The sequence below is a fragment of the Vulpes vulpes genome, chromosome 13 (genome assembly GCF_048418805.1).
Source record: "Vulpes vulpes isolate BD-2025 chromosome 13, VulVul3, whole genome shotgun sequence".
Taxonomy (NCBI): domain Eukaryota; kingdom Metazoa; phylum Chordata; class Mammalia; order Carnivora; family Canidae; genus Vulpes; species Vulpes vulpes.
Genome location: NC_132792.1, coordinates 127,297,099 through 127,322,021, shown reverse-complemented (window position 1 = coordinate 127,322,021; position 24,923 = coordinate 127,297,099). Strand labels below are relative to the sequence as shown.

Below are 24,923 nucleotides of genomic sequence, written 5' to 3'. Positions count from 1 at the left end.
TTAACCCATTTAAAAATCTAACTTTGGCTATTCTACATTGCCGGGGGTGATTAACAAGATGTTCATGATTACCTGGGTGCATGATTGTAGATAAATTTTTTAAAAAATTTCTGTTTTGTGTTTTCTTCTTTCCTTTATTATCCATTTTTTAACAGTAAATAAGCATTGCTTTTGTAGTAAGGAAACTATTTTTAATTGTAATCAAATTAAAAAGAAATTTTAATGGTACTGGAAAGACAGTGAAGGTTTTGAGGCACTAAAATTAAACCATGTTATGAATTGAGACCTGGAGTCCCATCTAGAGAAACTAGAGAAAACAAAGATATCTTTCTAGCAAACATTTAGGCCACTCACGCCCAGAGGTAAACAGACACAAGAGATCAGCTTTCCAATTTCTTGTAAATGTAATGAGTGTATTAACATGATGCTCATTGAAGCATCCCAGCAGCTTCACTTGACAAATTATTTAATATCTTTCCACGGGGTTTCTCCATGTGTATAATGTAGTTTTGCCCACAGGGTTGTTATAAAGATTAAATGAGCTCATTCATGACTTATTCAGAAAGGATTTATTTCTTGAGCATCTACTATGTGACAGGTGCTGCTCTGGGTTCCAGAAAGGGAATGCTGAATGAGGCAATAAGCCTCTTTTCACAGGAAGTTTCCATTTGAGGGGAAGAGACAAAGCAGCAATTAAACTGGAAGACAGCAGGATAAGTATTATAATGAATAGAAAACACGATCATGTGCTGTGACTGAAAATCACCTCTGAGGAGAGGAACATGAAAGTGCAAACCTGAATGATAGAGGAGCCGGCCCCTCAAAGATCTGAGAAACAAGCAATTGAGGCAGAAAGAAGAGCAAACAAGGCACATACGCTTTGGCTTTGGCTGAACTGTCATCACCATTAGTAGTGGGAGCATCATTCATAACAGTGAAAATAACAGACGTTTTTACACATCTAACATTTCTTCAAATTTCTTCATAAACAGCTTTCATCACCTCAGGTTTTAATAAATTCCAGCCAGTCACATGCCTACTTAAAGCAAATTTCATCCTTCCTCCTGCAGACCTTGCCGTCTGCAGAAACTTCCTGCAGAAAGTTCTGCAGACATTTCAGCGGGACATTCTTTACCTCTGCAATGGCTAATGTTGTATTTCTAGTCACAGAGCTTAAGTGTTAACCACCGTGCCACATCTGCTGCTCCCGAAGAGCTGACGAACACTGACAGATGCAGGAAGAAATAAAAACTTCCTTTCATTTCCTTAATAAAACCAATGGGAACCATGGCTGGCAACTTTCTCAACCATGAGCCTAGATTGCAAAGGTTATTTTTCTTCTTTCTGCCAAAGAGAGAAATATATGTGCTTTGATGACTTCTAACAGATTGCAGATGGGTTAACAGTTGCTTTTTTTTTTTTTTAATTTTCACTTTGGAAGTGATATGAGGGAGCCTAAGAAAGGGGGAAGCTTGACAAGGCTGGGAGTGTGCTTTGGAGCCAGAAGTAATGTCCTTGAAATCAGGTGCCAGGCGAATAACGTCAGAGCAAACCAGAGGGGTTGCCAACCTGGCCTGCAGGTTGGCTGGATGCCATCCTACTGCCAACCGTGTCTAAGATATTATCCAAAGTGAAGATGATGCTACTGTCCTGCTTCCAGGCAGTGTGGCTAAGAGAATGGCCTCTACAATCAGGCAAACCTAAATGAGATCTGACTCTGAAAGTGACAAATGGCGACCTTGGCTGAGTTACTTGAGATCACAGAAGAGGCTATCAGAGTACCTTCCTCATAGGGCTGATGTGAAGATGAAATGAGAGGAGCAAGTGAGCACACAACACAGTGCCTGGTATGTACCCAGTCCTCAGTAAACGTCAGCAGTTATCAGAAAGGCAATTGCTCTCCACGCTCCATAGTGGGGATGGGACTTGTGTTGATCTATCTGCCTTGGTACTGAATCTCCTTTGTGGCCACACAGGTGTAGATTATGGGTGTGGTCTGTGGCATGGGTTGGGAGAAGGCTTTCCAAAAATCCATGTTTCTGATGCTACTCAGTTATTTATTTCTTATTTGTATAGATCAATCTCTCTATTTTTATGTAAATGCAAGTTAGTTAACATATAGTGTAGTATTGGTTTCAGGAGAATTTAGTGATTCATCACTTACATATAACACCCATGCTCATCACAACAAATGCCCCCCTTAATCCCCCATTATGATTTAGCCCATCCACTACTCACCTCCCCTCCAACAACCCTCAGTTTGTTCTCTGTATTTAAGAGTCTTTTACGGTTTGCCACTCAGTCATTTATATTCATCTCATGCTGAGTACCTGTCAAGTCTACATGACAGTTAAATCTCTGCTCTCCCTGAACCCCTGACACTACTCCTTGAGAATGTCAAGTCACTTCATTAACTTCCATCTTCTCCAACCTCAAAAGATTTCTGTGTTTTTCTGTATTTTTTGCTACTTTCCCTTCTTTTCCTCCCACCCAAGGACAAGCATTTCTCTTACTTCCTGAATCGAATCCCTGCTGTTGTTTTCCTAGTTGAATACTGCCTCATCCAGAACCTTCTTTCATCAGCCAGCATCTCTCTTCTTCTTATGCTCAGTGTCTCAATCTTCAAGGTTTCTTGAAAGACCATTTGGTTCTTATTTATCGTTTACAAAATTTCTGCTTTTCTAAAACCAAATTATTTTTCCTCTTCAAATCTCCTTTTTCTGACTTCTGATCTTCCTCCAGCTGTTAATGATATATGTTTTCCACCAAACCATGACCAACTTCAAAGTCACTTTTAAACCTTCTGCTTCCCCAACACCATCCATTGGCCCATCTGAAACGTTTCTCATATCCGGCACTTCATTCTTCCCCCCCACACTAGGACCTTGGTTCAGACCCACTGACAGACGCCCATTTGAAGGAGGCACATTAGAAGTCACTTGTGGTCTTCCTACTTCTCTCCTATCTCTCCACCACCCAAATATTACACTGTCATGTTAATCATCCTCTAACCCATTTACAACCTTGTAAGTATCTTCTTACATATCTGCAAAGGCACCTCACCTCTTGCCTTATAAATAAAGTTCAATTTCTCTTTTCTAGTGTTTAAGGTTCTCCATAGTCAGGAAGCAGATACCTTTCTAGTTTTGTTGCTACTTATTTGTCTTCAGATAGTCTGAACTTCACGCAACTCTTCCCCACAATCTCCATGCTTTCCTGCCATTGTCTACAATCATTCTCATCCTATAACCCAGCTATTCTAGTCATCCTTCAAAACTCAGTGACATATCACATCCTCCATGAAGCCTTCACCAAGAGAAAAATGGAGTTTGTCTCTCTTTGGTGAGTAAGAAATGAGGGTGCTTGAAATAGACTTAGGGAGAGGAAGAAAAGCTGACCCTTTAAAATATGTTACCTTTACTTTTTTTTAAAGATTATTCATTTATTTATTTATTCATGACATAGAGAGACAGAGAGAGAGGCAGAGACACAGGCAGGGGGAGAAGCAGGCTCCCTGCAGGGAGCCTGATGTGGGACTCAATCCCAGGACCCCAGGATCTCGACCTGAGCCAAAGGCAGACACTCAACTACTGAGCCACACAGGCATCCCAAAATGTGTTACCTTTAAGTTGTAAAAATCAGAACTATTTTCTGGCTTTAGTTCTATATTTATGCTTTCTTTTTGTATGGTATTATTATATATGATTTAAATTCCAGTTGTTTTTTCTTACATTTTGGAAAACTGGGAGCATCCATGATTGAGAGCTGGATTTTACTACTCCCAGCATTTTGCCACCCTCTGTCCTTCCTTTGCTGCTTGGGACATTCTAGTTTTGGGTTAGCTGTGATTTGTAACATCCTCAAGAATAAGAGTTACTTGTCTTAGTTCTTTCCTCAGAGTGACTATTAGACTATTTTCTGAGGAAGATATGTGTTAGGAACCTTGAGCTAATAAAATGTAAGTGACCCATGAAGAAAAAGTACAAACTAGGAGAAACAAGGTGATGGCACATGCTTTGGGAGTCATACTCAACTTGAAGAGTCTGAGGCAAAAAAGTAAGCTTTTTGCTTATGTCTTGGCTTTGTTTTCCTCCAGTCTGGAGCCCCAGGTCTGGAGCTCACTAACCATCTTTAAGATGGTTCCAAGCCATGGGAGCTGATGTGCCAACAGAGACATTGGGGCACCAGTCCCTACGTGAAGCTTCCTTTCATTTGTGGTTCTTGTTCTCTATATAATCTGGGACACTTTGCTGTCATTGAGAATTTGCTTAGGTGGGCCATGATGTTTCTGAGTTTTGCTCTTTGAGACTATTTCCTCTTTGCTCCACCCACACTCCTATCAGCTTTCAGAAACCTCAGACCCCTTGCACAAATACACACACACATTTGCATGGACACATGTACAGATTCACTACAGTCTACCTAAGGTAACTACCTGGGTATACTATGGACATTAATTTTCATCTCTTAGTAAATATAATTCTTGAAAAAGCCCGCCATCGTTCTTTGGCTGGTAAAATGATTGTATCTCAGAGCTCTCCTACTAGGAATCTTGACTTCCCGCCTGCGTTAATATAAATCAATCAATACATGAGCCCCTGCTAAGTGCTTCATATTGTATCCTGCCCAGTGCCTAAACATCTTTTGATGTAATCTCCACCCACAAGGAGTCAAAAATCTAGTTGAGTAAATGTGGCAAAATGCTAAAAATCTTTGATGGCAAAACCTAGTAATGATAAAAACATCAAGTTCAGTTCTCCTAGAGAACTAGAGCTAATTGTGAAAGCTGTTTTTGCAACTTGAAATCAGGAAGTCACAAAATTGTAATCTTCTCAAAAGGTAAGGTTGATTTGGCAACCTAACAAAACTTAAAATGCTCATACCCTTTGACATAAATTCTAGGAATTTATCAAACAGGTATATTTAGACTACTATACAAAATTACCTATACAGAAGTTTCACTATTACTTTACTAAATGAAAATAAAGGAAATAAATCTGACTCCATCAATTGGGGACTAATTAGAATAAATTACAGAGTATTCAAACGACAGAATCCTATGCAGCCTAATGGCTGCAAAAATGAATGAAGTAAATTTAAGTAGTTAAATGTACCCTCATATAGATATAAGCTCTTTCTATATGTGATCTCATTTAATTTTAATTTAATTTTAAAGATTTTATTTATTTATTCATGAGAGACACAGAGAAAGAGGCAGAGACATAGGCAGAGGGAGAAGTTCCCTGCTAGGAGCCTGATGCAGGACTTGATCCCAGGACCCCAGGAAAATGACCTTAGCCGAAAGCAGATGCTCGACCAATTTGCCACCCAGATGCCCCTATTTGCAATCTCATTTAATGTTTGTGACAATCCTGTGAGAGAAGTTTTGGTATAATCTCCCTCAAATGTGAAACTAAGGCTCGGAGATGTTAAGTGATTTGCCCAAGGTCACACAGCTAGTAAGTGGTGAAAGAGGATTCAACTGAGCTTGTCTGCCTCCAGAGGCAGTACTACCAACAGTAGTTAACCTAAGAAGTAGAATTGAGAACCCAGAAGGAGGGGGTAGGTGGGAAAGGGGACTTTGGCTTTGGTACCATTTGAAATTTTCCACTAGGCACATGTAATAACTTGGTAATTAAAAAGTTAATTTTTAAAAGGCATGCTGACTGTCTTCATTTCATTTCTGTTTGCCAGTTATCACACAGGAAAAAATGTGAGAAGATAACGAAATTAACACTTTTAGTTCCTCATGGCAAAAAAATTTTTCTTCTTATTTGTAAGAATTTAAAAAATGCAGTTTTATGGTGAGTTCCCTATACAAGTAAGGTTGGATGCCTACCATTTGTACTGCACCGTTAAACATACCCCTTTTCAAATACAGTATTTGTCTATAATATTATGTCAACCCTCAAAAGTGTCATAATATCAGATATCTTCAGGCTCTTCCAGTCTAAAATCATGTAGCCCTAATTTGATTCATTTGGTGTCTAAAATCTAATTAACCTCTTGTAGTTGTTGGGTAAAATTAGGAAGGCCAGCAAAATCCCAGATTCCCTTGACAAGTCAAAAATGCTGAATGCCCCATGTCCCTCCTTCCATGATACTTCAATTCTAAAGATTTCTTCCAATGTAAGTTTTAGCGTTCAAACTTTTATTCAAATAACTCTTACAATGTGTGATAATTACTTGTGTTGTATATACTCTCCTGACCAGATGAGGGTCTGATCAAGAACAGCAATAGTGTTCTACTGATCTTTTGCTTCTGTAGCACCTAGTTCAGAGTTCTAGAATTATTTGCTATATAAGGAATTGTGTGTGTCATGTTAGTTTTGCACCTTTTTATAATCCTTTTTCATGTATCTCAGACCAACTCCTACATATCAGACATTTTGCTCTAGGTCACTCTATAATACTCACCAAAGGAAAAAAAGAGTCCTTTGTTTATTTTTTTAAAAGATTTTATAAATAATTTATTTGAGAGACAGCACTGCGGTGGAAGGGAGGAGAGGACCAGAGGGAGAAGCAGACTCCCAGCTGAGCAGGGAGCCCGATGTGGGACTCAATCCCAGGGCCCTGAGATCATGACCTGAGCCGAAGGCAGATGCTTAACTGCCTGAGCCACCCAGGCCCCCCCAAAAAGAGACTTTATTAATACATTTGGATAATAGCGATTGGTATCGAGGTTGCAAGAAAAGTCAGGAAATGGTTAAATCAAAACAATCCTCACTCCTGGCACATAGACATGTAAAGTTTTAAAACGTTTTTACTTCATCATCATTTATTAATTATTCCTCACAAAAAAAGCTTCAGGGGAGGGCTTTCTATTTTCCTTCTCTTTGATGTTTGGGGAATGGTAACTTTATCCTCAAAGACTTGCAGCCTTTCAGTTGAATTTATCCCAATGTTAAAAAAAAACAACCCTTCTGGGGCACCTGGGTGGCTCAGTGGCTGAGCATCTGCCGTTAGCTCGGGTTGTGATCCCAGGGTCCTGGGATCGAGTCCCACATCAGGCTCCCTCCAGGAAGCCTGCTTCTCCCTTCTCCCTCTGCCTATGTCTCTGCCTCCCTCTGTGTGTCTCTCATAAATAAAGTCTTTTTTAAAAAAATCCTTCCACCTAACTCCTGCATTCCCAATTTGTTTGGAAATCATTATTTTTACTGCTACTAGAAGGTGAAATTTTTTTGTAATTTAAGTTTTATACACATACGTAATATTTAATATTTGATTTATAAATACTCTATTGTGTATCCCAGGGCTCCTTTAGTGGAAGCCACCTGTCCTCTCCAATTTTCTTTCTATAGCAACTCACTCTCTCTCCGAAACACTGTGCCCTTCCTAACCCCCTCCTGGCCTGACCTGGCTACATTCTGTCTCTCAGGCTTTGAAGCACTAATACCACAGCAACACTGTTAACCTCTGAACGAAATGAGTAGAGAAGAGGACTAGAATTAACACAGCCTAATTAATGTCCTTCCTCTCCTTTCCTCCAAAGTAGCTAACATATTAAGACCACCTAAAAACAGAATCAATGAATGATGTTTCCTGATGCTGTCCCATTTATGAATTAATTTATCCTATTACAGTGTAAGTTCTGACTGTCTATGCAGTGCACCTCTGTGAACTCCTTCAAGGTCCTGGACCAAGACAGAGAATAAGCAAGCAAGCAGACCAAAAGCTAGCTAAATAACCAACCTAACTAAAGAGAAGGCATAAGACACTGGGGAAACAGTCAAATAGTCCATGGTTCCTCCCTCAAGCGAGTTATAGTTTAGTAGTAAGGCCACTTAGTGGCCTTATATCATTGCTATGTCATAGCAATATGACAATTGCTAATTGCTGTTAATATAGACAGGGATCATGAGCATCTACAGGTGAGACATCTAAATTAGAAAAATGACCAGTGGAAGTTGTCTAAAGGAGAGGGGTTTTTAGATTTCTCAACTTAGAACAAGTACTATGTTTTTATACCATTGGTACATATTTGGGTGTCTTTAAACTATGTATAGCCTTATTTTGCATGTTTATGTTCTCTATGAGTTAATCCTACTGAAATTTCCTTTCTTCCCCTCAGCACTATATTTTGAGGTTTATCCACTTATTACATATAGCTCTAGTTCATATTTATCCAACTTGGCCAATGAACATTGGACCTGCTTCTATCTTTGTGGCTTTGTGACTGTCGCTTTGGGTGAACAGACATTTTTAACTCTAATTTAGTTAAATTACCAATCTTTTATGGCTCATGCTTTTTGTGCTTACTGAAGAAATGTTTTTCAACTCTTAAGTTCGTAAAGATATCCTCCCTTAAGTTTTTCTAAAAATTATAGTTTCCTTTACATATGTCTCTAGGCTCACTCTTCCATATCTGTAACGTTCCCCCCACCTGGCCCTTGGGCTCCAGTCTACAAACTGGTCAGGTTCCTGAGCCAGAGTAGTTCTGGTTTAGTTCCTGGTCAGAAGGGAATGTCCTCCTCAGTGGTTCACAGCCTCACAGCCTTTCTAAACACTGTACCTCCAGATGAAAGTGAAGCAATAGCTGCTCAGTCTCACTGTTCTGGACTAGAGAGCTCCTGCAGGCCTCTGCCATGGAGCACTGAGGTGCCTCTGCTCCCGTCTGTCTGGGGGCTGCTCTCCTGCTGCCCCTGCAGGTCAGATCCAGGGCACGCCCTTCTGATGCAGCCTCTTCATTGCTTCGTATGTGTCTCTTGCTTGGATCTGTAGAGGTATGTGTCTTGCTTTGAAGACTTGCTGTTTCTTTTTGCTTTCTTTTTTTATATATATTCTTTACTATTTCTCTGTGTTTTGAGAAGAAATGGCATATCAAGGCATAAACTTATTGAACTGTGACTCCTTAATTCTCTTTCTGACAGATTAGAGGAAGGAGTAGCAGGTAACCACACAGCGAGAGATGTTGAAAGGGAATGGTAGGTGATAGGAAGTACGTGGCCTGCACAGAGACCAGAATGAGAAGGAGGGTTTTGGAAATGGGGAGCAGTTTGGTTTGACAGTAACAAAGACGACCTGTGGGGGAGGGTAGCAGAAAACCCTGAGGACAGGTGCAGCAGGATCTGCCAGCCCAACAGTCACCCTGTCCCTAAAATCTCATGAAATACCTAAAGCACCAACACTGAAGAAGAGAGGAATATGAAAACAGAAAACAGGAGTATTATTCTATAGAAACATTACAGAGTTTACAACATGCTCATAGCATTTGAGTGAAGAACAGAGTGCTGGTGTTGTAAGTCTGTTCTAGAAACAAGAAAGCTGAGGCTTCGGGAATTTAAATGATGTGCTAGAACTGAAACCCAAATCCTCTTCCACCTCATCCCTTGCTCTTTCCAGCGAGCACAATTCAGAGCATGTATATATGGCAAAAAACCTGCCAACCGTGAATGCATCCCAGATAAAGCAATACAATCAGAACCAATTTGAATAGAGGTAAATTTCTTTGGCAATCCTAGATTCTACTTTTACGTTCTTCTACTTGTCTCTCATTCTGGGCTCTGAACCTAAATTCATAAATAGTCCATTATACTTGTTTACCCTGTGATACAACAGACTGATAAGGTTCAATGTAGCTACTCACCCAAATTTGCATTGTTACTAGAACAAAGGAAGTAACTTCCAAATGTGCAAGTTCTGAGTAATCCCGGCCTACCGAGGATCTGCGTTTGAGGCAAAACTCCTTACCAGTGTTCCCTAAATCACATGACTTAAACATCCTTTTGCTCCTACATATAAGAATCAAACTGCTTTTGCAACAGTGAGGTTTTGAACTCATTTAACTCAATAACAAGCATCTCAAATAAGAGGTCAGTATCTCCCTGTTAACAAAACTACTTAAAGTTTTATATCTAGCTCTACAATGATCACTCATTTACTTAACAAATATTCCAATTTAATAGGTTAATAATATCTATTATAAAGTAAAAATATTACTTAAGGATGCATACTAAAAAAAAATGCCACCTTGATTAAATGACACCTATTCTGAAATTCAGTCACACTATAACTTGCTTACAAAACAGAATAATGAAGAAGACTAAGACAGACCAGTTATTTCAAGTGACAAAGGGGTAAACTTGACCTACTTTTCTGTATTTGTACTTCATTGTTCTTTCTATTCTCTTATATCAAGCCAAATGCTACTTGAGTAATTACATAGTTCTTTCCTTTCTCAAAGGAGAGCTTAAATAACCTATTTCCCCAACTCTTACTGTATCTAATACATCCCTAAAAACTGCTTTCTATAATTCTTACATCCCTGGGCAGGAGGAGGGGGAAGCTCTTAAAAGCCTCATTTAATAAGATTTCCATCTTCCTTTTCTTATTTTAGATTTTATTTATTTATTTATTTATTTATTTATTGAACGAGCTTTAGTGGGGGAGGGGCAGAGGGAGAGAGAATCTCAAGCAGGCTCTACACTGAGCATGGAGCCCAACACAGAGCTCTATCTCACAACCCTGAGATCATGACTCAAGCTAAAATCAAGAGTTAGATGCTCAACCAATTGAGCCACTTAGATGTCCCGAAGTTTTGTCATTTTAAGTCATAAAAGAGCAATTTGAAACTTTCCACTTCAAATAGGTCTTCTATCTAATTTCCAATCCAGTAGTGTAGAAAGAAAGGTGGCTTTATTTGAACTGTAAGTAGTGATCAGTCCTCCAAATTCTTAAAGAATAATAAATATTACATTGCTCTGTAATGATAGAAAAATCCAGTTCCTTTAAGCAAACTTAATCACTGCTGCTATTTTTCTCTGATATTGACAAACAGTAATTGAAACAAGAACCAAACTGGAGTTTGGCAAATGTACGCTTGTCACATAAATCATACTTGATGCAAGTTTTTAAGAGCATACTGCAGACTTTGAAAATGCTTCACCTACATAGCTTTGAGTGGGGAACTAAGGAGTAAAAGTGGTGAACTGTGTTCTTTATTCTCACAGGTTTTCAGGGTGTGGGATATACAGACTCTTTCACTCTTACAAGTCTTCCATGACAGCCACGGAGGACCAGGAGACATGCAAATTTACTCTATGGTCTATGATTCCAATCATGGCATGCTTATTACAGGTAAGTGTACCCAATTCATGGCAGACAAAACTCATATCTAGACTTTTAACCTTTTTTTTTTTTAACTAGCACTTGAGCACTAACTAGAAGTAAAGCAAAAGGAGAAGGGGAATGTGTAAACTGTAACTCATCACAGTAGATATGTAATTCAGTTCCACTCGTCTCTCCAGGGCTGGGTAGATAAAAATGTGTGATTGTACTTCTTTGAAAAGACCAGGTCAGCGCACTAAGTTAGATAAAAATGTGTGATTGTACTTCTTTGAAAAGACCAGGTCAGCGCTCTAAGTTCTTAAGCCTAAGAAGATGGCTTGGGTAAAGCAAGGAGTGGGATGTGATGTGTTGCATTTAAGACAAAGCCAGCTCTGTTTTGACTCTTGGGAGCTGGAATATGAACCATCTTTGAGGGGCTCCACCAGCATCAATGCCCCTTTTCTTCTGTGAGGCAATTTAGCCCCATGCATTCTGGTAATGAGACAGTTAGTTAGAAGGTGCTAACCCTCTCTCCTGCCTTTGCTTCTAGACAGTAAAGTGGAGAGAGAGGATAGAGTCCCAAATGACAGATCCACAGTCCTGATGCCAACATATTTGTTACCTCCATTTATTGTTGCCTCTTGAAAACATGATTTCTAAAGACACAAAGGATCCTGCTAGGCATTTAGGTTAAATGCTGTTCATCTGCATGCCTTCAGGCTTTAGAAGAAAAATGAACAATGTTAACAATACTTCTTCCTTCTGGAACACCAGCCCAGGATGCATTTCCTAAGCATTTTCTCACTGACCACCTGTTCTGAGTTCCTGTGGGATTAATTAGGGCTGGGAAATCGGTGCTATCTCTGCTAGTGGAGCATATAATTATTTTTAACTTTCCTTTTTTTTTTTTCTGGAGTAGGAGTAAACTAGCGTTTTATGCTTGATAGATAATTTCCCACCCTGTAAAACAGAACTTAATCCTAGGTATAAGCACTCTTTCTCTATATAGCTCCTCCAAAAATAACATACTCATAACTGCAAGCATATTTTCTCCTAGTGCCCCCATTTGCATGTTGGATTAGTGGGCTCAGCATTTCCAATCCATTTATCACCAGAGTTACTAAGGACTCAAGTATTAAGATAAAAGAAGAAGGAAAAGGAGGAGGTGAGGGAGGAGGAGGAGGAAGTAGTGAAGAAAGAGGAGGAACAGATAATCAAGATTTCTCCTCAATTTTAAATAATTCTGATAGTGCTTTGCTTACAAAATATACAGCTCCGTGTATCACTTACATTGATTGCAACCATCAATTTGATATCAGAATTGCATGAAGCTTATCTCCCATACTTCGTGCTTTGATTCCAAAGAAGCTGCCACAGTTATCTTCTAAACTGCAATGACAGCAAGACTGCGTTCTGGAAATGCTTTGTAGAATATAGTATTGTTATTGTTACTGTTACTTGTATTATTCCTCTATTACAACAACTCCCTTTTGTAAAGTTCTTTTATGAAGTACTTTCATGTACTTTATTTCATTTGGCCTGCACAACTACCACAGGAAGTAGAAATTATTACTTATCCTATTTTTAAAATGACAAACTAAATATTAAACAGTTCAACTGACTAGTAGGAAAACACCAGGTTTGGGGCACCTGGGTAGCTGGGTTGGTTAAGTGTCTGACTCTTGATTTCAGCTCAGGTTGCAATCTCAGGGTTGTGAGATTGAGCCCCATGTCAGGCTCTGTGCTTAGCATGGAGTCTACTTGGCATTCTCTCTTTCTCCCTCTGCCCCTCCACCCCTCCCTTGCTTGCTTGCTTGCTTTTTTTCTCTCTTCTCTCTCTTTCTCATAAAACAACAACAACAATAACAACAAAACCCCACTAGGTGAAAAAGGTAGAGCTGGGATTCCTTCCCAAAGCATCTGGCTCTTGAAACCACATTCTTTCTCTGTAACTGCATAGTTTCCATAGCAGTAGTATAACTAGCTAAAACTGTAGAGAATTACCACTGGTTCATAAGTGTATCTAGCTTTGTTGATGTCAGTTCTGATTAAAGCTAGTCACAATATGATGTTAAAGGATCTACCAGGAAGCTCCTAGTATTGGTTATCTGGCTACCATATTCCTCTCATATTTCCATATTAGAATATTTGAACTGAGGGACGCCTGGGTGGCTCAGTGGTTTAGCACCTGCCTTCTGCCCAGGGCATGATTCTGAAATCCCGGGATAGAGTCCCACATCGGGCTCCCCACATGGAGCCTGCTTCTCCCTCTGCCTGTGTCTCTGCCTCTGTGTCTCTCATGAATAAATAGGTAGAATCTTTAAAAAAAAAAAAAAGAATATTTGAACTAAGAAATATCACCAGAGAAACCTTTTAAGTCCTTCTTTACACATGAACAGATTCTATCTTAAAATTTAAGCAGCCTCAGGAAAGTGCTTAGTAGCTCCTGGGGCATCATATTCTACAGGTGCAATTGGAAAGTCATGAGAAACTCAATACACAGAGTTGACCTTTGATAATTTAATCTCCACATCAATAAAACAGAGAAGTTTCATTTTGTTTGATCTTTGAAATACTTAGAGATTCTTATTTATATTTCTAGACATTACACTGAAGCAGAATACATAGTTGATTTGAGAGTTAAATAACATTTGTGGTATTCCTGTAAAACCAAACCAGCACCCTTATGAAGATAAGGAATACCCACTCTTCATCTACTTCCCCATGTTGATTTAGAAATTAATCTTATTCAATATTGATGTTGCAAGCACTGGCTTGTAACTGTTCTCATTCATTGCATTCAATAAGACCATGTTTACAGACTGCTTTATCACTTGTTGGTCGGAAAAGTCTAACAATAAATTCTAATCGCTAAATGGAAGTTTAACCTGCAGTAGAAAGCTGACCATCACCCATCACTGTGATTACTATACACCAGATGGAGAGGTATGTGGCAATCACTCTTAAGAAGGAAAGAAGGAAAAATGCAGACTATAAAAAAAAAAAAAACAAACAGAAAAACAGGAATCACTGAAAAGAGGGATATCAATGAATCCAAATGGCCTGTACTTAAAAATTAATGAAGCCCTCAATGAATGCTTTTCTCTTGCTGAATAACATTGGCTTTATTTATCAAAAATGCTTTTAGAGAAAATCAGTGTATCTTCATCCCATTAGGTATCCTAGGAATTGATATTACTAATCTCACCAATGAGTTGTTTCCAAATACAACTGATTGGGAAAAATCTTTTGTGATTTAAAACTTCTAATATTGGATATTTGTGAGATTCCTATTTCTGTTCCAGGATCTAGTGTAATGGACATGTACCCTCTAACTAGGATGGTACAAGATACAAAACAGGTTCCTCACACTCATGAACGAGAAATCAATGTCATGCTTTACAACAGCTATTTTCACCAAGTACTTACTATCTGTTCTGAATCCATCATTAAGGTGAGTATGTATTGGCTCTTCAGAAAAAAAAAAGGCAAAGCAAAATTTTCTCTTTTTATGGATAAGTCTTTGAGTGATTAAGTAAATGTAGAGGTACATAAGATGAGACTTGACAGTAGAGCTATTTTTAAGGACTCACAAACACATGAAAAACAAGTATTTTAGGCCAGCTCAGACTGCTTGCTATTAAGCTGCATTCTTAAATAAATAAATAAATAAATAAAGCTAGTTTTTGCTAACAGAAAGGAACTTTAAAGGAAATATACTAAGGAAAGAGAGCTAGCATGGATAGATGGATAGATAGATAGATAGATAGATAGATAGATAGATGATAGATAATTTTTAAATCCAAGCTCTGAGCAGAGGATATGTTAAGAAGGAAGGGGAAGGAATTTATAATGTTTAGTATAACCCCTATAGGTTCAGGATATGTAACAAGTGCCTTAAATTCATGATTCTTATTTAATCTTCACATTGGTTCCTTGTGGACAGATAAAGGAGTCCATTTTAAAGATGAGGAAAGTAAGACTCATAGTGATTAAGCAACTTGCCCTAGATCACATAACTAGTAAGCATTGTAGCTGGGATGTGAACCCAGGTTTGTCTAATGTAGATACCCGTGTCTGTTCCTCTGTATTCCACTGCCCTGTCATTACCATGCTCCCCAGAGCCAGGGTACGCAGCCATCCTAAGTGCATCTGTAATTATGATCACCGAAGCCATCCAGCAGTGATGGCCAGCAGTGTTTTCCTCAGAGGGTCATCCTTTTATTTCATGTACGCTCTCCAAAAGGAGACATCTGGAGCAATAGTGAACATTCTTTGGAGACCCTTTAAATCCCCTCTGGATCTTTGACCTTCTGTGCTCATCCGCTGGAGATTTTCTTAAGCCCAAATCTCCAGAGCTCAGTTAATTATCACCTAGCTCTGATAATGTCTACAGAATAAGTAAAGGAGAAGTAACACTAATATCAACTCCGTTTTCACAAAATACTGACCTCTAGGGGGGAAATGTCTTCCTTATAAGGGGAGAAGCAGGAAAGGAATTTATCTAGGTGAGTTTTCATACTTGACATTGGTTGAAGAGGGATCATACTTCAAGCCAGGAAATGGATGACTTCTGAGACCTAGTCAGGCAGTGTCACTCATTTCTCTTCTCTTTTGAGGACATTGTCTGCACTTGGGGGGGCTCTCAGAGGTTGAGAATGTGGGCTCTAGGGCCAGACTGGCCTCATTCAGATCAGTCAGTGGCCCTTGGTTGGCCTCCAGATGATTCTGTGAGCTCCCTCTCGTCCTGTCTTTCTTCTTTGACTCCAGCTGCAACCACTGTCTTTCAGCTCTCTGGCCCTTTGCTTATGCTGCCCCTGCCCCACGTACCTCGAGGGCAATCGTTCTGTGTTGCCAGTTCAGTTTCATAACTCACTGACAGTCTAGTTTACATGTGAGCATGGCAGATCCACAAAGGAGAGATTTAGACCAAAAGGCTGAAGGTCTAGAGCCTCAACTGTGTTTCTGAAGAGAGATAATGATGTGTCTTGACACATTTCTGAATGTTCTGATTACACCCAGCCTGATTATACAGACAGCCTTCTCTGAAGTCATTCTCTCTCCCCCTAAGAGTGAGGCCCACGTCCCTAATCAGAACACTTCTTGGAAGGGTCCGTGAACATCTTCCTCAGGGTTCTCTTAGATGCCATGCTGTTCACCACAGATTCTATCCTGTGACTTCTGACTAATTTGGATGAGTGTCAACAGGGAATGAATCCAGTTTGATGTTTTTTTTGTCCGTCATACTTGTAATTGTTAAATTTCGATCTTGCTGCTAATCTTGCTTCCTGCTTACAGTAGCAAAATTGGCTCCTTCATCTGCAGCCAGGGCTACCTGGAATAGTCATTGCCTGTCTACATATGCAGCAGACATACTCCAGGGTAGCACGGTACCTACTAGATGGCACTGCATCTTTTAGAACTTTCTTTGATCAAACTGACATTCAGGGCAGAACATTGAGGAAGATTTTAGAAGAGCATAGTACCAATTTTGAGGCTGTTTCAAATATTATAAAATTTCTGTAAGAGCTAAACAGTATATGGATAATTTGATTTTTTTTTTTTTATTCTTTCTACTACAGGTTTGGGAACTCGAGACTGGCCTCCAAATATACCAGATTTTAGACCCTCATGGCTTCAATGTTGAGCTGACCTCTGCAGCTATTAATGAAAGTGGATTTCTTTTTGCCACAGGAGCATGTAATGGTTAGACTCATATCCAGAATATGACTTCCATGCTTTAGTGCCTTGAAAATTTGTGCTAGGAACTCATTAGTTATATGGGTTAGAGAGAGAGCATGAATCAGGCTGGAATATGTCAGCATGCCAGAGACTGCTCTGCCTGAATGAAAATCAGCAGGCTCTTCTGTAATGGGTATCAAAGTCCATATATCAATACCTCACATCACATTTATATTATTGCCTTAATGTTTGCAAAAGTCACACATATCTCATTCTACCTTTGATGGGACTTATTTGTGTTGCACTGACTCCTCTTGTCCTTTTACTTCTGGGTACCACCAGCTAAGAGATGGATATTAGATTTAGTGCTTGCTGATAATATTTTCACTGCCAGTAGGTTTGGGGACCAGACAAAATCCAGCCCACTTTATTATATAACACTTAGAATTGTATACTGGATTTGTTTATAAATCAAAGCTCCTTGGGGGGGGGGGTGTCATGTCAAACTTGAGAAGATGTCAAGCTCAGGTAGTGTTACATCACTTGCTCCTCCTCATGCTATATATAGAGCACTGAGTAGAACTTTCTGGAACTAAGCACTCCAGCCTACCTCAACTTTCACTTCACCTTGCTCTGACCTCCCATGAAAGAACTACTTTATCTAGACAATATGACCAACTTGTATGCACTGGTCATAGTTTATTTATTCTAGGGATACATACACTAAAGAAATTCTTGCTTGTAAGCCAGTTGGTGGGATGAGTGAACATCCTGATGTGAAAGTCTGATTTTTTTAAAGTATAAGAGACAACAATACACATGAAGTGAAATCATGAATGCTAAGTTGATGGGATGTGAGGATATGTAACTGTTGTGCATGAGGGACGGTTCTTCAGAAAGCAGTCTCACTGTTCTATAAGCACATTCTACATACATATTAAAATTAGTTATAATAAAAATTCTGAGCAATGCACACAACTGTTATTAGGCATAAGCATTAGCAATTCATACAGATGACTAAGATAGTATTGTTTTCATGCAAGCAAGTCATATTTCATTGTTAGTGCCAGGGCCTAGAATTTCTTTAAACATGGGCAATTTGTCCTCCTCAGAGGTAATTGACAAAGATGCTGGAACATCCTAGGATACCCTGGAAAGTAGGATTCTCTCTAACTCTCAGAGCAGCTCTACTCACAAGCCAACAGTCCACCTCATTCCCACCCACCCACCACCTAACCTGAGCAGTACCTCTCCCTGACCTCTGACCTGTTAAATCTGACTGCCAAGGTCATAAGGTAGCAGGAAATTTGGCTGTGACACTGTGGTCCACATATCCAGGACTGAATAAGAGCATTGCTTCTTTTAATTGTTTATACGACTATGTTTCTCCAAGACTATAAAGTCTTTGAGGGCAGGAATTATGTCTGTTCACTTGGCATTCACAGCTCCTCGTGCAATACTGACAATAGAGGGAGAATTTAGTCAGTGTTTAATGATGTTGTGAGCAAATGACAGGAGTTGTGAAGGGGAGAAAAACAACACAGAATATTCTGGATGTCTAGCAGGAGTAGGCTGGGGGATCAGAAGCTGGGGGCAGAGGTGTAGGATTAGAGGCAAATGAAGGAAGAAAAGAGCTGTGAGGAGCAGTCCACTGGGTTCTAAACCTGAGGTGGCCACATGAAGAGGACTCCTACACAGAGTGATGATCTAGAAACAACCATTCAACATCCATGCTGTGTATCACACCTCCTGGCCCCTTCATCAAGCTCCGTAAATTGAATGACCTAAGTTAATTATAAAGAAAGTAAGATTTCAAGAAACTCAATATCCCCTTTGCATTTCCTTCCTTGTAACCAATGAAACAACTCAAAAGTTGATAGATTTCTACCTGCTGGAGTTCTCTTAAATGTTTTATTACCCAATAAGAGCAAAAGTCTTCAAACACATCAGCACCTTAGGAAATGTGATGTTATTGGATTGATCTTTTGCTATGAATGACTATTCTGGCATGATATTAGATAAATGGAAAGATACTGGGCAGTATTTAGCAAACTGGAGAGTTTGGGAGTATAGGGGCAGAAAACATCTTCAGACAGAAAGCTCAGTTAGGAGTCTGAGTGTTTTAAAAAAACTGTCGCAAACTTCAAGAAATTGCCTAGTTCTGGCTCTCTTCCTCCTCGGAGGTGGAGAGCCCGTTTGCGCAAACGTTCAATAAACCCTCTTGCTAATTGCATCTGCCTGTCTGGGGTCTGAGTCTCTGGGGCGTCCACGGGGACACGTTGGCACCCGTGATCGAGGGTCCAACATTTGGGGGCTCGTCCGGGATCTGAGACGCCCCAGGCTCAATCCTAAGACCGGTAGGAGGTGAAGGCCTTGGTCTTTCAGCCAGGACCCAATGGACACCCTGATCAGCTCCTGCAGACTCTCCTCACCACGGAGGAGAGACAGCGCGTCTACAGAAAAACGTCCCCAGGGTGGATGGGAGGCCAACCCAGCTGCCTAATGAAATCGAGGATGTTTTCCCCTTGGTTCGCCCGACCTGGGACTACGACACTGCTGCTGGACAGGCTAAAGGTGCTCCAGATTATCCAGCACCAGATCTGGAAACCCCTTGCAGCTGTTTACCGCCCGGAGACACAACCGACCCACACCCGTTCCAGATCAGTGACTCCGTCTACGTCAGGAGACATCAGTCCAGGACCCTTGAGCCCCGCTGGAAGGGCCCATACACTGTACTACTAACCACCCCAACTGCCCTAAAAGTAGACGGTATTGCTGCTTGGGTCCACGCCTCACACGTCAAGCGCGCCCCATCAACGAGCACCGCTGACGCCAGCCAGGACAGACCGGACAAGCCACCCCAATGGAAGCTCCACCGCACCCAAAACACACTCAAGATAAGACTTTCAAAAATTGTTCAATGACAGTTGTTATACTCCTACCTCTCCTAGCGCTCTTCACCCCTGCCAAAGGTAACCCTCATGCCCCCAAAAGGTTAACCTGGCAGATACTAACGTCTGGGGGTGACGAGGCCTGGTCCACAACTAAAGACTGCTCCCGTGGGAACCTGGTGGCCTAACCTATATCCTGACCTATGCAAGCTAACCATAGGGGCCCCCAGCCCATGGGACCTAGAGGGATATTTGGACACCTCTATGGCCCCCAACCGAGAAAGCCCCCCAGGGTGACTGGGATTAGACCCATGGGGAGAATGTGGCACACCTGACAGAAGGGCCATGCTAAGCACTCTTTCCTTTTATGTCTGTCCCGAGTACCACAGAGATCGCTGGGTAATCCCACCTGTGGAGGGGGGGAAACACTTCTATTGTAAAAATTGGGGGTGTGAGACTACGGGAGACACAGGATGGGAGGCCCTCCTCCTCCTGGGATTACATCACTGTCAAGGCTAACTATACTCACCCGGGGTTACCAGGAACTCTGCAATACTACCGCCCCGATTTTAGGGACTGATTCTTACCTGGAGCCCCAGCCGGGAACTTGGTGGGCATGCAACAAAGTCCTCACCCCCTGTGTGTCAGCTAAGGTTCTAAGTGGCTCAAACGACTTCTGTGTCATGGTGCAGATCATACCCAGGGTGTTCTATCACCCTGCCGGAACTCTAGAAAATCAATATGACGAACATTCCACCCGTTTTCGGCGCGAGCCTGTCTCCCTAACCCTAGCCGTTATGTTGGGACTAGGGGTCGCTACTGGGGTGGGTACTGGCGCAGCTGCTCTGATCCAGGGCTCACGACATTATTTAGAACTCCAAGCAGCTGTAGATGAGGATCTACGGGCACTAGAGCAGTCCGTTTCTAAGTTAGAACAGTCCCTTACCTCACTTTCAGAAGTAGCACTTCAAAACAGGAGAGGCTTGGATTTACTATTCCTGAAAGAGGGAGGACTGTGTGCGGCCCTGGGAGAAGAATGTTGTTTCTATGCAGACCATTCTAGAGTCATCAGGGACTCCATGGCCAAACTCAGGGATAGGCTAAATAAAAGACAAAGGGACTGAGAAGCCCAGCAGGGCTGGTTTGAAAGCTGGTTTAACCAATCTCCCTGGATGACCACCCTAATCTCTACCATTATGGGCCCTCTAGTTATCCTGCTCCTGCTGCTAACTTTCGGCCCCTGCATCCTCAACTGCCTGCTCCAGTTCATCCGAGAAAGATTGTCTATTACCCAAGCTCTGGTATTAACTCAACAATATCGGGCCCTCCAAACTGAAGAAATAAATGTTCCCTAAGATTTTAAGGTTAAAATCAGCCCAAACAAAGAGGAGGGAATGAAGAAACCCCCTGTGAGTAGGACCAGCCCTAATCCAGAGGCAGCCCATCCAGGTGCCTTCCTGAAATTTTAGCAACAAAAAGCATTCTGTTTGTGATAAGAAAACCATTTACCCCCACACCCTGATTGAAATGTCCCTGAATAGGTTCATGTTGACCTTCTGAGAAATCAATAACCTGAATGCTATGCGACTCCCACGGTTCTTTTGTCTTTAAGCTCTTTAAGCGGTTTTTTTGCCTTTAAAAGATGCCTGTAATTACTAATCAGGGCTCTCCTCCACCTCTGGGGTGGAGAGCCCATTTGCGCAAACGTTCAATAAACCCTCTTGCTAATTGCAAAAAAAAAAAGAAATTGCCTAGTTCTGTTCATTTTTATCAGCCTTTGAAAAATCAAGCCATACAGAAATATATTTTGTGCACAGCAAGGCTAAGGAAACTCAGGTGTCAGTCTTAGTAGGAAATAAATGTAGGGTAAATTGTTGGCAGAAAGCTTTCAATTAGATCAATTTTGTCTAAGATAAAAGCCAAGCTTTCTACAAATTATTTTTTTATCTACATAGTCTTTTTCATGTGTGCTCAGGAACAATTAAAATCTGGGACTTTGGCAGTGGGAAGAAGATGAAAATGTTGCCAGAAGGGAAAGATTGGAAGGAGGAAGAACACTGGCTACGGCACCTGATTTTCCTGAAAGCTCAGGAAAAACACCAGTACTTGATCCTCACCTTGGAGCGCAACGGGAAGATCAAAATGATCCAGGTTTGCAATCCCAGTTTTATATTTGTACTCTATGTGCTCTTCTTGGGAAAATCAACGGAGTTATTGGATGATGCCCATTTCACTCTTCTCTTGCCAGTCATCTGAGAATGGCATTTCTCCACTATTCTTCCTAGAAGGCTCTTAATTACGAGCATCCTTGCCCAGGTCCAAGCAAAGAGCAAAAAAGAGTAGCTGCTTAATGACAACATCTCACCCACCCCCAGAGTTTGCTGAAGATGAGTCAGGAACCTCTGGATCAGATATCATAAAAGTGACCCAGAGCTACCACCTCTGACATTGTTTATACCCTCATCTAGGGATAATCCACTGACAGAGCTGCTCCCCAGCAGGCGCTGTGAGAGGCAGCAGTGATTCCTCTCTGTCCTTAGAACCCATAATGCATTCAGGGATGCTCAAGTCACTTTTTCAGTTTGTCACCAAAATTGCTTTGTTTACTGTAAGGTTAATGATGCAATCTGCTCAGGGCCATTTCAGGAGGATTGAGGTAGTCTAATTTATTTTTTCTGTGAGTCTATTACCACCGAAGAATGCTAATGCCTACTTCATATTTAAAATGAAGGCTACATCATTTATCCTGGCTACAGAGTGGATCTCTCTCTCTCTCTGCCTAGAGCTCAAGGACTCATTGACTTTATTATTCCTCTTCTGAAAGTTGAGATCAGAAGGAAAAAAAAATCTTAAATTAGGTTAGCAATCATGAAATCTCAGCATTGATTAAGGTGACTGATGGCCCTGCTGCTGGAAAAAAGGAGTGAAAAACATCCCTAATTCAATATATTCTTCCCATGTTGTCTGAGCAATCCAAATAGCACCATAGAATGGGATTTCTTAGTAACATACCCTAAACACAGCAACGTATTGATTTCCTTTCTTTAAGATAGTGCAGTTGACCATTAGGATGCTTTTCCTAACAGATGATGGCTATTACAAACACTCCTTTTTAATGACTACAGAAAACAGCCTGGTGCTGCTCCCACATCAAAACTGGTTTTGGCTTTAGACAGCATTTTTCACTTTGATTATTCTGGTTCTCCAAGTGTCCAAAATCCATAGGCTGGGCTTGATGAATTGCATTCTTGCTCTGCCCTGAGCAGGTGCTCAAGGATTGAAAGAATGAAGAAATTTAGGAAGTCTTTTATAAAAATATACAATAGTAAATGTTTGGGAAACTTTTTCTTTAAAAAAAAAAAAGAAAAAAAAGATTTTATTTGTTTATTTGATCCAGAGTGAAAGAGAGAGAGAGAGAGCAGAAGGAGAGAGAAGCAGACTCCTCGCTGAGCAGGGAGCCTGACATGGGGCTCCATCCCAGGTCCCTAAGATCATGACCTGAGCCGAAAGCAGACACGTAACAGACTGAGCCACCCAGAAACCCTAATGTTTGGGCAGTTTTAGGGAATTTTTATTAATGTTGGAGGGAAGAACTTTATAATAAGCATAATGTCAAGTGCACATTTACTTATTATTTATTGTTAATGCCTTATTGTTATTATTTGCCTATTAAAAAGAAAATATGGTTTGATTTACATACTTATTTTCTAGAATACTGTTGTACCTTGAACAACATGGGTTTGAACTGTGTGGGTCCACTTATATGCAGATATACATAACAGTATTATAAATGTATTTTCTCTTCCTTATGATTTTGATAACTTTTTCTAATCTACTCTAAGAATACAGCTAATAATACATATAACATACAAAATTTGTGTTAATCATCTATGTATGTAATTGGTAAGGCTTTCAGTCAACAGTAGGCTATTAATAGTTAAGTTTTGCAGGAGCAAAGAGTTATATGTGGATTTTCAACTGAGTAAGGCTCATCACTCTTAACCTGCATGTTGTTCAACGAATGTACTTTTATTCATTCCTTTTTTTTCCCAATGAGAATTTAGTAAATGTGTCTCATGGACCAGAAAGACATCTTCCCTTTCAATGACGAACTTACAATTCATATGAAGGGTTGATATTGATCTAACTATTACAAGGGTTATGAATACTTGCACAAAGTACTACATGAATTTACTGTGGTGGGCAGTGCCTACCCAAAACAGAGTTGGGGTAGATTTCTTTTTCCACTGATTTCCAATGAAATACAAACTATTTCAAGAAACACTATGCGCTTTACATGTGCTAGATATTTTTCCATATCCCAAGATTCCATGGAAAATAAGGTATTTATGAACTAGATTATTCAGACCAACCCTCCACTGAAAACAATGAAAGTTCTGGATAAAATATTTACTGAAATTCTCAACTAGCATTAAAGAGCTAACAATATTGGTAACTAAATATCAGATCAAAATTTTAGTGTAAGTGGAGAATGAGAGAGGTAAATGAAGAACTAAAATACCATTGCTCCTTTTTTGTTTGTTTGTTTTTGTATATTTTTATTGGAGTTTGATTTGCTATAAACATCGAGGTGCAGGTATCCTACCATTTCATTGCATCTGTATCTTTGGGGTAAATCCCCAGAAGTACAATCACTGTATTATAGGTAGCTCTATTTTTAACTCTTTGAGGAACCTCCACACAGTTTTCTGAAGTGGCTGTAACAGTTCACATTCCCACCAACAGTGTAAGAGGGTTCCCCTTTCTCCACATCCTCTCCAACATTTGTTGTTTCCTGTCTTGTTAATATTCCCCATTCTCACTGGTGTGAGGTGGTATCTCATCGTGGTTTTGATTTGTATTTTCCTGATGGCAAGTGATGCAGAGCATTTCCCCATGTGCTTGTTGGCCATGTGTATGTCTTTCTCTGTGAAATTTCTGTTCATGTCTTTTGCCCATTTCATGATTGGATTGTTTGTTTCTTTGCTGTTGAGTTTAACAAGTTCTTTATAGATCTTGGATACTAGCCCTTTATCTGGTATGTCATTTGCAAATATATTCTCCCATTCTCTAAGTTGTCTTTTAGTTTTGTTGACTGTTTCTTTTGCTGTGCAGAAGCTTTTTATCTTGATTAAGTCCCAATAATTCATTTTTGCTTTTATTTCCCTTGCATTCATAGATGTATCTTGCAAGAAGTTGCTGTGGCCGAGTTCAAAAAGGGTGTTGCCTGTGTTCTTCTCTAGGATTTTGATGGAATCTTGTCTCACATTGAGATCTCTCATTCATTTTGAGTTTATCTTTGTG

General features: G+C 40.3%; 1 protein-coding gene across 1 annotated transcript in view; it reads left to right on the top strand.

Moving 5' to 3' along the window:
• WDR64 (WD repeat domain 64) overlaps window positions 1–24,923 on the top strand; it is a 138,686-nt gene that overhangs the window by 65,089 nt on the left and 48,674 nt on the right. The window contains exons 11-14 of the mRNA XM_072732890.1: window positions 10,950–11,076; window positions 14,352–14,500; window positions 16,629–16,752; window positions 21,595–21,770. Of these exons, the coding sequence (XP_072588991.1) occupies window positions 10,950–11,076; window positions 14,352–14,500; window positions 16,629–16,752; window positions 21,595–21,770 (576 nt within the window). The remainder of the gene's footprint in view (window positions 1–10,949; window positions 11,077–14,351; window positions 14,501–16,628; window positions 16,753–21,594; window positions 21,771–24,923) is intronic.